Source organism: Chiloscyllium plagiosum, chromosome 9, assembly GCF_004010195.1.
Source record: "Chiloscyllium plagiosum isolate BGI_BamShark_2017 chromosome 9, ASM401019v2, whole genome shotgun sequence".
Lineage (NCBI taxonomy): Eukaryota > Metazoa > Chordata > Chondrichthyes > Orectolobiformes > Hemiscylliidae > Chiloscyllium > Chiloscyllium plagiosum.
This window is the reverse complement of record NC_057718.1, coordinates 3,602,284-3,614,559: the sequence shown is the minus strand read 5'-3', so window position 1 is coordinate 3,614,559 and position 12,276 is coordinate 3,602,284. Positions and strand designations below refer to the sequence as shown.

Below are 12,276 nucleotides of genomic sequence, written 5' to 3'. Positions count from 1 at the left end.
ATGTTGACAAAAAGGAGGAGGTGCTGGGTGGGTGGTTTGAAAAATAGTTTGTTCGAAAACACCCCAGGGCCTGATGGGAGTGTCCCAGGATACGATAGGAGGAAAGAGAGGAAATTGCTATGGGCCTGCAAGAGGTCTTTGTATCCTTGTTCGCTACATGTGAAGTCCCAGAAGCCTGGAGAATAGTCAATATTGTTCGTTTGTTTAAGAAGGATAACAGGGATAATCTAGGAAATTATAGGCTGGTGAGCTTTACATCAATGGTAGGGAAATAATTAGAGAATTATCTAATAGTTTTGTTTCCTTATTTGGAAAAGTATGGACTTATTAGGGATAGTCAGCATGGCTTTGTATGGAGGATGTTATGTCTACATATTTGATAGTGTTTTTTGAAGAAGTGACAAACATGACTGATGAGGATCAGACAGTGGGTGTTGTCCACATGAACATTACTAAAGCAGTTGACAAGGTCTCTCATGGTAGGCAGGTGCAGAAGATTAAATCACATGGGATCCATGGTGACTTGGTACATTGGATACAAAATTGGCTTGGTCACAGAAGACAGGAGGCTACTGTGGCTGGGTGTTTTACTATCTGGAGGTGTGTGATCAGTGGAATTCTGCAAGGATCAGTGATGGGACCTCTGTTGCTTATCATATATGCAAATGATTTGGATGAAAGAGATTAATAAGAGAATGATCAGGGATAGCGGAGAGAACTTGTGCGTAGAGTCTGAGCAGATAGGGGAAGCCCTAAATGAGTTTTTGCTTTGGTTTTCACGAAGTAAAGGGACCTTGTTGTGAATGAGAACTTTGAGGAGCTGGGATACAGGCTTGACCAGATCAAGATTGATGAAGTTGATGTGCTGGAAATTTTGGAAAACATTAAGATTGATAAGGCCCCAGGGCCAGACCAGATTTATCCTAGGCTGCTCTGGGAAGCAAGAAAGGAGGTTGCCAAGCCGATAGCAAAGATATTTGCCTCCTCACTCTCCACAGGAGTCGTACTGGAGGATTGGAAGGAGGCGAATGTTGTTCCACTTTTCAAGAAGAGTAAGAGGGAAATCCATGGCATTAACAGACCAGTCAGTCTTATGTCTGTGGTCAGCAAAGTTTTGGAAAAGATTCTGAGGGATAGGATCTATGTCTATTTGGCAGTCAGCATGGCTTTGTGAGGGGCAGGTCAGGCCTTACAACTCATACTGAGATCTTTGAGGAGGTGACAAGACAGGTCAACGAAGGTTGAGCAGTGGATGTGGTGTATATGGACGTCAGCAAGGCATTTGATAAGGTTCCTCATAGTAGGCTTATTCATAAAGTCAGGAAGTATAGGATGCAGGGAGATTTGGCTATCTGGATTCAGAATTGGCTGCCTGACAGAAGGCAGAGAGTGGTTGTAGATGGAAAGTATTCTGCCTGGAGGTCAGTGTTGAGTGGGATCCTGCAGGGCTATGTTCTTGGGCCTCTGCTCTTTGTAGTTTTTATAAATGACTTGGATGATGAGGTTGAGGGGTGGGTTAGTAAATTTGCAGATGACACAAAGGTTAGAGGTGTTGTTGATAGTATCGAGGGCTATTGCAGGCTGCAGTATGACATAGACAGGATGCAGAGCTGGGCTGAGAAATGGCAGATGGAGTTCAACCTGGATAAATGCGAAGTGATGCATTTGGAAGGTCAAACTCGAATGCTGACTATAGGATTAAAGACAGAATTCTAGGTAGTGTAGAGGAACAGAGGGATCTGGGTGTGCAGGTACATAGATCCCTCAATGTTGCTACCCAAGTGGATCTGGTTATTAAGAAATTATATGGTGTTTTGGCTTTCATTAACGGGGGATCTTGTTTGAGAGCCATGAGGTTTAGCTCCAGCTCTACAAGTCCCTTGTGAGACCACACTTGGAATATTGTGTCCAGTTCTTGTTGCCCTACTAAAGGAAAGATACAGAAGCTTTGAGAAGGCACAAAGAAGGTTTACCAGGATGCTGCCTGGACTTGCCTTATGAAGAAAGAATGAAAAAGCTCGGACTTTTCTCTCTGGAGAGAAGGAAGAAGAGAGGAGACCTGATTGTGGTATACAAAATAATGAGAGAAATAGATGGAGTCAATAGCTAGAGACTCTTCCCCCAGGCAGGATTGACAGGTTCAAAGACTCATAGTTATAAGATATTAGGGGAAAGCTCAGAGGAGATGTCAGTGTTAGGTTCTTTACGCAGAGAGTAGTGAATGCATGGAATGCATTTCCAGCGGTGGTGATGGAAGCAGAGTCATTAGGGATATTTAAGCGACTGCTGGACAGGCACATGGAGAGCAGTGAGTTGAGGGGTGTGTAGGTTAAGTTATTATATTTTACATTAGGATTAAACCTCGGCAGAACATCGTGGGCCAAAGGGCCTGTTTTGTGCTGTTCTATGTTCTATGAAAATATGTTCAGTCTGATCAGAGGATGTTGCTGAGAAGGATTCTGGGAGGAGTCATCGTAGTCATTGCCCAGGAGTAAATAGAAGGAAGTCAAGATTAGTGTGCTGTTGCTAAAGCACAGCAGGTCAGGCAGCATCCGAGGAGCAGGAAAATCAATGTTTCGGGCTGGGGCTCCTCAGGTGCTGCCGGACGTGCTGTGCTTTTCCAGCAACTCACTAATCTTCACTCTAATCTCCAGCATCTGCAGTCCTCACTTTCGCCTAGTTAATAAAAGGAAGACAACTTTAGCAGACTGAATATTTTAAGAAGGGCTGCTTTGTGGGTGTAGTGCTGCTGGAGTTGAAGTGTAAGCTTACATCAATACTGGGCCTCAGTGAGGAGGGCGAGCAGCGGTGAGGTAAGGCAGTTGGAGGAGGAGCAAACACCTACAGCTGCTCAAGACCAGAGGGTAAAGGAGAAGCAGAAGGACATATACCCGTGAAGTCACAAGCAGCAGGTAAGTGAGTGACTGGTGAATAGCTTTTCTTCTTTCATTTTCTCTTCACTGTGCTCCTGTTGTTGACTGAAACGTTAAGTCATGGCAGGAGATCCAAGACCCGTGTCATGCTCCTCCTGTGCAGAAACTCAGAGACCATTCTGATGTCCCTGACTCCTTCACGAGCAGAAAGTGAGCCCAACTGCAACTCCTGCCTGACCGCTTGACAGCTCTGGAGCTCCGACTGGATTCACTGTGAAGCATCTGTGATGCTGACTGAGTCGTGGATAGCAGGTTCAGTAAGTTGGTCACACTGCAGATAAAAATTACTGAGAAAGATAGGGACTGGGTGACCATTAGACAGAGGAAGAGTTCGATGACAGTGCAGTTGTGTCCTGTCATCAATACCCTCCATAACAGGTATAACTATTTTGGATACTGTTGGGGGAGGTGGCTCACCAGGGGAAGTTGGTAGCAGCTGGATTCATGGCACAGTGGTTGGCTCTGCTGCACAGGAGGGCAGGAATAAGAGTGTCAGGGCTGTAGTGATTGGGGATTCAATTGTAAGAGGATTAGAAAGGTGTTTCTGCAGTTGTAAATGAGAGTCTGGGATGGTATGTTGTTTCCCTGTTCCAAGGGTCAAGGATGTCTTGGAACTGCTGCAGAATATTCAACAAGGGGTGGATGAACAGCCAGCCATTGGAGGGCATATAGGCACCAATGATCTCAGTGAAAAACAGGACAGGATGAGGTCCCACAATCTGATAGAGAGTTTGGAGTTAAATTAAAAAGTAGGATCGCAAAGGTAGTAATCTCAGGATTGCTACAATTACCACGTGCCAATCACCAAGAAGAGATCTCTAACTACCACCCCTTGACATTCAATGGTGTTACCATCACTGAATCCCCCACTGTCAAAATCCTTGGAGTTACAATTGACTAGAAACTAAATTAGACGCACCACATAAACACAGTGACTACAAGACGAGGGATACTGCAGCGAGTAACTCATTTCCTGATAGCCTGAAGTCTATCCACCATCTATCCACACGATGAGAGAACACTTTGGTGACAGTGACCACAACTGCCTCACATTTAGCATAGCCTTGGAGAGGGAAAGGAGCAGTTACCGAGGGAAGATAATTAATTGGGGAAAAGGAAATTATGATGCTATCAGACAGGAGTTGGGAAGTACAGACTGGGAGCAATTGTTCCACAGAAAGGGCAGATGTGTTTAAGGTGCGGTTGTTGCGAGTGATGCACAAATTTGTTCCTCTGAGACAGGTAAGAAGGGGTAAGATTAAGGAACCTTGGATGATGAGAACAGAGGAGCTTCTCATCAAAAGGAAGAAGGCAGCTTATGTAAGGTGGAGGTAGCAAGGATCTAACACAGCTTTAGAGGATTACAGGCTGGCTAGAAAGGAGCTCAGAACTAGACTGAGGAGAGCCAGGAGGGGGCATAAAAAAGGCTTCGAGGAGAAAGTGAGGACTGCAGATGCTGGAGATCAGAGCTGAAAATGTGTTGCTGGAAAAGCGCAGCAGGTCAGGCAGCATCCAAGGAGCAGGAGAATCGACGTTTCGGGCCTGAGCCCGAAGAAGGGCCCTTCCTGAAGAAGGGCTCATGCCCGAAATGTCGATTCTCCTGCTCCTTGGATGCTGCCTGACCTGCTGCGCTTTTCCAGCAACACATTTTCAGCACAAAAAAGGCTTGGCAGGAAAGCTTAGGGAGAACCCAAAGGCATTTTTCTCAGACATGAGAAAGAAGAGAATGATCAGGGAGAAGGTATGGCCAATCAGGGATAGCGGAGGGAACTTGTGCGTGGAGTCTGAGCAGATAGGGGAAGCCCTAAATGAGTTTTTGCTTTGGTTTTTACGACAGAAAGGGACCTTGTTGTGAATGAGGAGCTGGGTTGCAGGCATGACAAGATCAAGATTGATGAAGTTGATGTGCTGGAGATTTTGGCAAACATTAAGATTGATAATTCCCCAGGGCCGGGCCAGACCAGATTTATCCTAGGCTGCTTGGGAAGCGAGAAAGGAGGTTGCTAAGCCACTGGTGAGGATCTTTGCCTCCTCACTCTCCACGGAGGATTGGAAGGAGGCAAATATTGTTCCCTTTTTCAAGAAGGGTAATAGGGAAATCCCTGGCAATTACTGGCCAGTCAGTCTTACGTTTGTGGTCAGCAAAGTGTTGTAAGGAATTCTGAGGAATAGGATTTATAACTATTTGGCAAAGCATAGTGTGATTAAAGGCAGTCAGCATAGCTTTGTGAGGTGCAAGTCATGTCTCACAAATCTGATTGAGTTCTTTGAGAAGGTGACAACACAGCTCAATGAAGGTCAAGCAGTGGATGTGGTGTATATGGACTTCAGCAAGGCATTTGATAAGGTTCCCCATGGTAGGCTCATTCATAAAGCCAGGAGGTATGGGATTCAGGGAGATTTGGCTATCTGGATTCAGAATTGGCTGCCTGACAGAAGGCAGAGAGTGGTTGTAGATGGAAAGTATTCTGCCTGGAGGTCAGTGTTGAGTGGGATCCTGCAGGGCTGTGTTCTTGGGCCTCTGCTCTTTGTAGTTTTTATAAATGACTTGGATGAGGAGGTTGAGGAGTGGGTTAGTAAATTTGCAGATGACACAAAGGTTGGAGGTGCTGTCGATAGTATTGAGGGCCATTGCAGGCTGCAGTGTGACATAGACAGGATGCAGAGCTGGGCTGAGAAATGGCAGATGGAGTTCAACCTGGATAAATGCAAAATGATGCATTTTGGAAGGTCAAACGCAAATGCTGAATATAAGATTAAAGACAGGATTCTTGGCAGTGTGGAGGAACAGAGGGATCTGTGTGTGCAAGTACATAGATCCTTCGAAGTTGCCACCCAATGGAATGTTTGTGGGATGATTTCCTTGGCAATATGTCAAGAAACCAACTGGACAACAGGCCACCCTAGACTGGCCATTGTGTAATGAGAGAAGATTAATTAGCAACATTGTGGTGTGAGATCCTATGGGAAGAGTGACCATAATATGGTAGCATTCTTCATTAAAATGGAGAGTGACACAATTAAATCTAAAGTAGGGTCTTGAAAATAATAAAGTTAATGTTGATGGTATGAAGCATGTATTGTATAGGATAATCTGTCCAAGGATACTTATGGGATTAATGGTGGATAGATAATGGCAGACATTTAAAGAACACATGGATGAACCTCAACAATTCTATATCCCTGTTTGGCAAAACAGTAAAGCAAGGAAGGTGGCTTAACCGTGGCTACCAAGGGAAATCAAGAACAGTGACAAAACCAAAGATGAGTTGCATAACTTCACCAGCAAAAAGCAGCAAACCTGAGGACTGGGAGAAATTTAAAATTCAGCAGAGAAGGACAAAGGCTTTAATTTGGAAAGGAAAAATAGAACATGAAATTATGCTTGTGGAAAACATAAAAACTGACGGTAAAACCTTTGAGTGATATGGAATCAACAAATGATTGGTGAAGACAAATGTAGATACAGTTAGAATCAGGTGAGTTCACAAAGAAATGGTGGACGACTTGAACAATGCAAGTTGTTGGAAAAGCTCTGCAGGTTTGGTAGCATCTGAGCAGAGAAATCAGTTAATGTTTCAGGTCTGGTGACCCTTCCACATAACAGTTCTAAAGAAGTGTTAATGGACCCAAAACGTCAACTCTGATTTCTCTGCACTGATGCTGCCAGACCTTCAGAACTTTTCCAGCCACTTCTGTTTTTGATTCTGATTTGCAGCAGCCACAATTCATTTCTTTTGTCAGTTGAACAAATACTTTGGATCTTCCTTCAGAAAATGCTAGGCGACAGAGGGTCAAGCATGAAGGAGGTATTGAAGGAAATCCTTATTGGTCAGGAAATGGTATTGGGGAAACTGATGGAATTAAAACCTGATAAGTCCCAAAGGGCTGATGCTTTGCATCCTAAAGTACTTAAGGAAGTGGCTCTAGAAATAATGGATGCATCGGTGATCATTTTCCAGCATTCTGTAGACTCTGAAAGTATTCCAATAAATTGGACTCAGCTAATGTAACCCCATTCTTTAAAAAAACAAAGGAGAGAATAAATGGGGAAATATAACCTTGTTGGTACAAAGGGCCTATTTCCATACAGTAGGGAATCTATAAGTATAGGCAGGTTAGCTTGACATCAGTGGTGGGGAAAATGCTGGAGTCAAACATTAAAGATGTAATAACTGAGCATTTGGAAAGTGCTGATAGAATTGGTCCTTGTCAGCATGGATTCATTAAAGGGAAATCATACTTGACAAATCTACTGGTCACATCTTTTGAGGATGTGACCAGTAGAGTGGACAAGGGTGAATTAGTAGATGTTGTGTATTTGGACTTTCCAAAGACTTTGACAAAGTCCCACACAGGAGATTAGTAATGTAAATCAAAGCTCATGGTATGAGAGGTAATGTATTGACGTGGATAGAGAACTGATTGGCAGACAGGAAGCAGAGAGTTGGAATAAACAGGTCCTTTTCAGAGTGGCAGGCAGTGACGGGTTTGGTATCACAGGGTGCAGTGCTGGGACCCCAGCTGTTCACAATATACATCAACAATTTGAACGAATTAAGTGAATGCCATGTCACCACATTTGCAGATGATACTAAGTTGGGTGGCAATATGTGCTGTGAGGAGGATGCAAAGAGGCTGCAGGGTGATTTGGACAGACTGGCTGAGTGGGCAAATGCTTGGCAAATGCAATATAATCTGGATAAATGTGAGGTTATCCACATTGGCCACAAAAAAACAGGATAGCACTTTGTGATCTGAATGGTGGCTGTTTATGAAGAGGTGAGGTGCAATGAAACTTAGGTGTCATGGTGGAATAGTCGCTGAAGGTTGGCATGCAGGTGCAGCAGGCAGTGAGGAAAGCTAATGGCATGCTGACCTTCATAGTGAGAGGATTTGAGTATCGGAGTAAGGATGTCTTGCTGCAGTTATACAGGGTCTTGGTAAGGCTACACCTTGAGTATTGTGTGCAGTTTTGTTCTCCTCATCTGAGGAAGAACATTTTTGAAGGAATGCAGTCAAGGTTCACCAGACTGATTCGTGGGATGGCAGGGCTGACATATGAGGAAAGATTGGATCAACTGGGCTTGTACTCACTGGAACTTGGATGAATGAGGGAGGATTTCATAGAAACATAAAAAATCCTGATGTGACTGGACAGGCGAGATGCAGGAAGAATGTTCCCAATGTTGGGGAAGTCCAGATCTAGGGGTCATGATCTAAGAATAAGGAGTAAACCACTCAACACTGAGATGAGGAAGAATTTCTTCATTCAGAGTTGAGAACCTCTGGAATTCTCTCCCACAGGAAGCTGTTGGGGCAAGTTCATTTGATATATTCAAGAGGAAGCTGGACATGACCCTTTGTGGATCAAACGGTGTGGAGAGAGGGCAGCAATGGGATACAGAAATTACATGATCAGCCATGATTCTATTGAATGGTCATGCAGGCTCAAAGGGCCAAATGGCCTACTCCTGCTCTATTTACTATAATTTTGTGTTTCAATAAGTTTGAAATATCACAAAAATTGGAGGAGTTTTGGATAGTCAGTAAGGTTGTCAAAAGATACAATGGGATTTTGTTCAGTTGGAAATTTGGGTCAAGAAATGGGAGATGGAGTTTCATTTGGACAAATGTGATGCATTTTGGGAAGTCACTTGTCAGAGGAAAGCAGACAGTAAATGGCAGGAACCTTATGAGAATTGAAAAACAAAGGGATTAGATATGTAAGTCCATAGCTCCTGGAAAGTGGCATTACATGTGAATAAAGTGGGAAAGAAAGCATACAGCCTGTTTTCTTTGGTTGGGGTGTTGAGTATAAAAATTGGCACGTCATGTTGCAGCTGTATTGCATTTTAGTTCAGCCACATTTGGAGTATTGTGTGCAGTTCTGGTCAGCACAGTGCTGCAAGGATATGGATGCTTTGGAGAGGGTGCAAAAGAGGATTACCAGGATGTTGCCTGGATTGGAGCGTATTAGTCTATAAGGACAGGGTGGACAAACTTGGATTGTTTTCGGAAAAGCATCAGAGGCTGGGGGATGACCTGATATAAATTTATAAAATTTTGAGAGTCATGGATAAGGTGGATAGTCAGAGTATTTTTGCTAGGATGCAAATGTCAAATACTGGCAGCAGGGGGTGAGGGGGAATAAATTTAGCAGAGGGAGAATATTTATTAATAATGTGTGAGGAAAGGTTTTTACACAGAGAATGGTCAGTGCCTGTATTGCACTGCCAGGGGAGATGGTAGAAACAGGAACGTTTTAGAGGCATTTAGACTGACACTTTTACAGGGAGGGAATAGAGGGATATGGGCCATGTGTATGCAGATAGGATTCTTTAGACTGGCATCATGGTCGACACTGATCTGCTATTGGCTTCTCCCTCAGCCACAATGGGGCAAGGAGAAGAGAAACCCCCAGGAACTACCTGAGCCAGCATGGGGTCTGAAGTCAAGCTCTCAGCAACATTCAACACAAAGCTCCAGGTAAATATGTTCGAAACTCCCAGAATATTATGATCACTCTTCCCTAGTCAGGTGGATCAGATGGCAGGAATATAATGTAGAAGTATGACAACATCTCAGCCTCAGTCCCAGTGTCAGCTGTGGGAGCTCATGGAGAGTGAGTTCCCTCGTCCCTTGAATTGTGCTCAATGCGGTTTCCTTTAACCTGAATCGAGCCAATTGTCTCTGAAATGGAGAGAGATGTGTGTGCCCCTTTGTGCTCTATGATTCATTCCCAATCCCTGGGAGATTCCCCTGCAGATGTGGCACCTCATAGAGCAATCTCCCTGACTCTGTTCATCCAGCACAATAACAATGACATTCTTGTGAGTCAAATGAAATTAATATCACTCATTCTGCAGTATAAAGCTCCACGTTTCCCATAAAATCATCTGCCCATTATCATAAATAAATCCTCTTTTCACTCGCCCAACCAACATTGAATCTGAGCTCAGCTTCCTCCCCACAGTGAATCCATCCCCGAGATCACTCTCCATCACCTCCTCAATCTTCTTGATCACAAACTGATCTCCAATTCATTCATTGGGCAAGAGGTTATTGTTGGAGCTGATTGTCATGTAAACTCTACTTACTGTCTACAATGAGCTGGCTTCCTCTCCCATAGATCCATCCCCAGACTGAGCAGTAATAGACCCCAGTGTCACTGGGCTGGACGTTTGTGATGGTCAGAATGAAGCTGTTACTGGAGAGGTCTCTGGAAGGCTGGAATCGCTCAGTGAATCCTGAGTACAGTTGTATATAATTCGATGTGTAATGTCTCAAGATCCACACTGTCATTCTTCCTGGTTGTTCCCGGTACCAGTAAACATCGGTGTCTGTCACTGCGGCGTTCCTCATGGTGCACAGTAACCGGGCAGTGTGACCCTCGATGACACGTTGCAGGATCGGAGACTGGAGAAGGTCTGGGGCATTTGCACCTTCAAAACAAAAAAAAAATCAATAAACAAACAGGAATGTGATTTTTCTAAACTCCCATATGGAATTAAAGGGACTCTCTCAGCAGTCTCAGTCCTATATTAAAGAGAGGGAACAGGTTGTCAGACTGAACTAGTTGTGATGGTTTAATCCTGATTGATATCCTGGCTATCAGTCACTGGATGCTGACAACAGTAATACAGATGTTGCTATAACAGTGACATGTTGAATTCACACTGTTGAACCGCTGTCTGACACAAGCTAACTTGCCACACAGTGCAATCCTTTTCCCTGGACTATTCATAGTGAGAGAGGCTTCCTGACAATCCACAGCAGATGTAAGGATTGCAACTGGGAATGGTCTGCTGCATTAGAAAAGGCAGCCAAGCAGCATTTAAAGGGGCTGGATTTCCCCAACGATCGACAGAGATACAGCCTCTCCAGCCTCAGCAAACTGAGGCCTCGCCATAGCTAAGGGTCCTGGAGGTCAGACTGGGGGAAAATGGGGAACCTCTCCCTCCATTCCCTGGATACAGGATCTTTACCACAGCTACTGCTGCCTGAAACAAAAGTAAAATGGGTAAGGGGGCTAACGTGGAAAATTAGAGATAGTATTAGATCCAAGGAAGAGGCAAATAAATTCCACTAAAAGACAACAGAACCAAGGAGTGATTGATTAATGATTGTGTCAGGAAGAAAAAATCATGTATGAAAATAACCTTGAGGGGAACATACAAACTGACTGGAAAGGTCTCTGTCAGGATGTGAATAGAAAAAGATTGTGAAGGAGCTGGTGTTAGACCGGGGTGGACAACATCACAACTGGTTTATTTAAAATAACAAGCTTTCAGAGCGCTGCTCCTTCATCAGTTGAAGACCAACAACTTGTGATCTCTAATAAACCTGTTGGAATATATCCTGGTATCATGTGACTTCTGACTGCGAGAAAAAAATTAGTAAAGATAAATGTCAGTCCCTTACAGCTAGAAACAGGGGATTTTGGTTCTGTGTTCACAAAGGTGGACACAAAGGACACTCCAGAAACATTGGGAAACACAGGGTTTCGTGAGAGCAAGGAAATGAAAGAAATCAAAATTAGTCGAGATGTGGTATTGGTGAAATTGATGATAAGTCCCCAGGGTTTAATAATCTACATCTCAGAGCACTTAAAGAAGAGGCCCTGGAAATAATAGATGCATTGATGGTCATCTTCCAAGACTCTACATTCTCTGGAACATTTTCTACAGATTAGAGGGTAGCAAATGGAACCCCAATATTTCAGAAGAAGACAGAGTTAAAACAGGGATGTTGTGTGTAGATTTAGTGTCTCCAATCATTCTTCTTGCTATTCCTCTTAGTTACTGAGACCAAGTGGGGAAGTATACCCACATGAACTCTTTGGCAGAAGAGTGGCTCAGTCTTGATAAACAGAGTTGGTTTATGACATAATACTGAATAGTGAGTTACATTCCACCTGAGTGACGTGAGAGTCTCTGGGAGACCTCAGGCAGGACTTAAAAGGACAAGTTACTTTTTCACAACAAAGACCATCACAGTGAACTGAGAACTTAGAACTGGTTAGCTCCTCACAGGAACTGTCCTTTCTGTCCTGATGGTGGATCTTATGGTGTGATATGAGTTAACTCTTTCACGTTCTAACTGTCTCACAGGAATATCCACCTGGTAATGAAAAACAGTTCTCATAAACAAGACAATCTTATCCAGTACAGAAGATGAAACGTAAACATCAGTTAACCCTTGTACAGACAGCTAGAGCTAGTGGGGACAGGGTTGAGTGAAAAGGGAAATGAAACCCTCGACTCACTCTGTTGTTGCCCTGTCATAACCATCCAATGACTGTGAAGAAACACAAGGCAAAATAAAAGACAGCCTCAGGATT

The 12,276-nt window shown here is 43.8% G+C and overlaps 2 protein-coding genes across 2 annotated transcripts in view; one reads left to right on the top strand and one right to left on the bottom strand.

The window, feature by feature from the left end:
* Positions 1-12,276, top strand: part of LOC122552552 (immunoglobulin superfamily member 2-like) — a 1,022,215-nt gene that overhangs the window by 90,639 nt on the left and 919,300 nt on the right. The gene's annotated exons all lie outside the window — the stretch shown is intronic.
* LOC122552557 overlaps positions 1-12,276 on the bottom strand; it is a 47,090-nt gene that overhangs the window by 26,518 nt on the left and 8,296 nt on the right. The window contains exon 2 of the mRNA XM_043695261.1: positions 10,034-10,378. Within this exon, the coding sequence (XP_043551196.1) occupies positions 10,034-10,378 (345 nt within the window). The remainder of the gene's footprint in view (positions 1-10,033; positions 10,379-12,276) is intronic.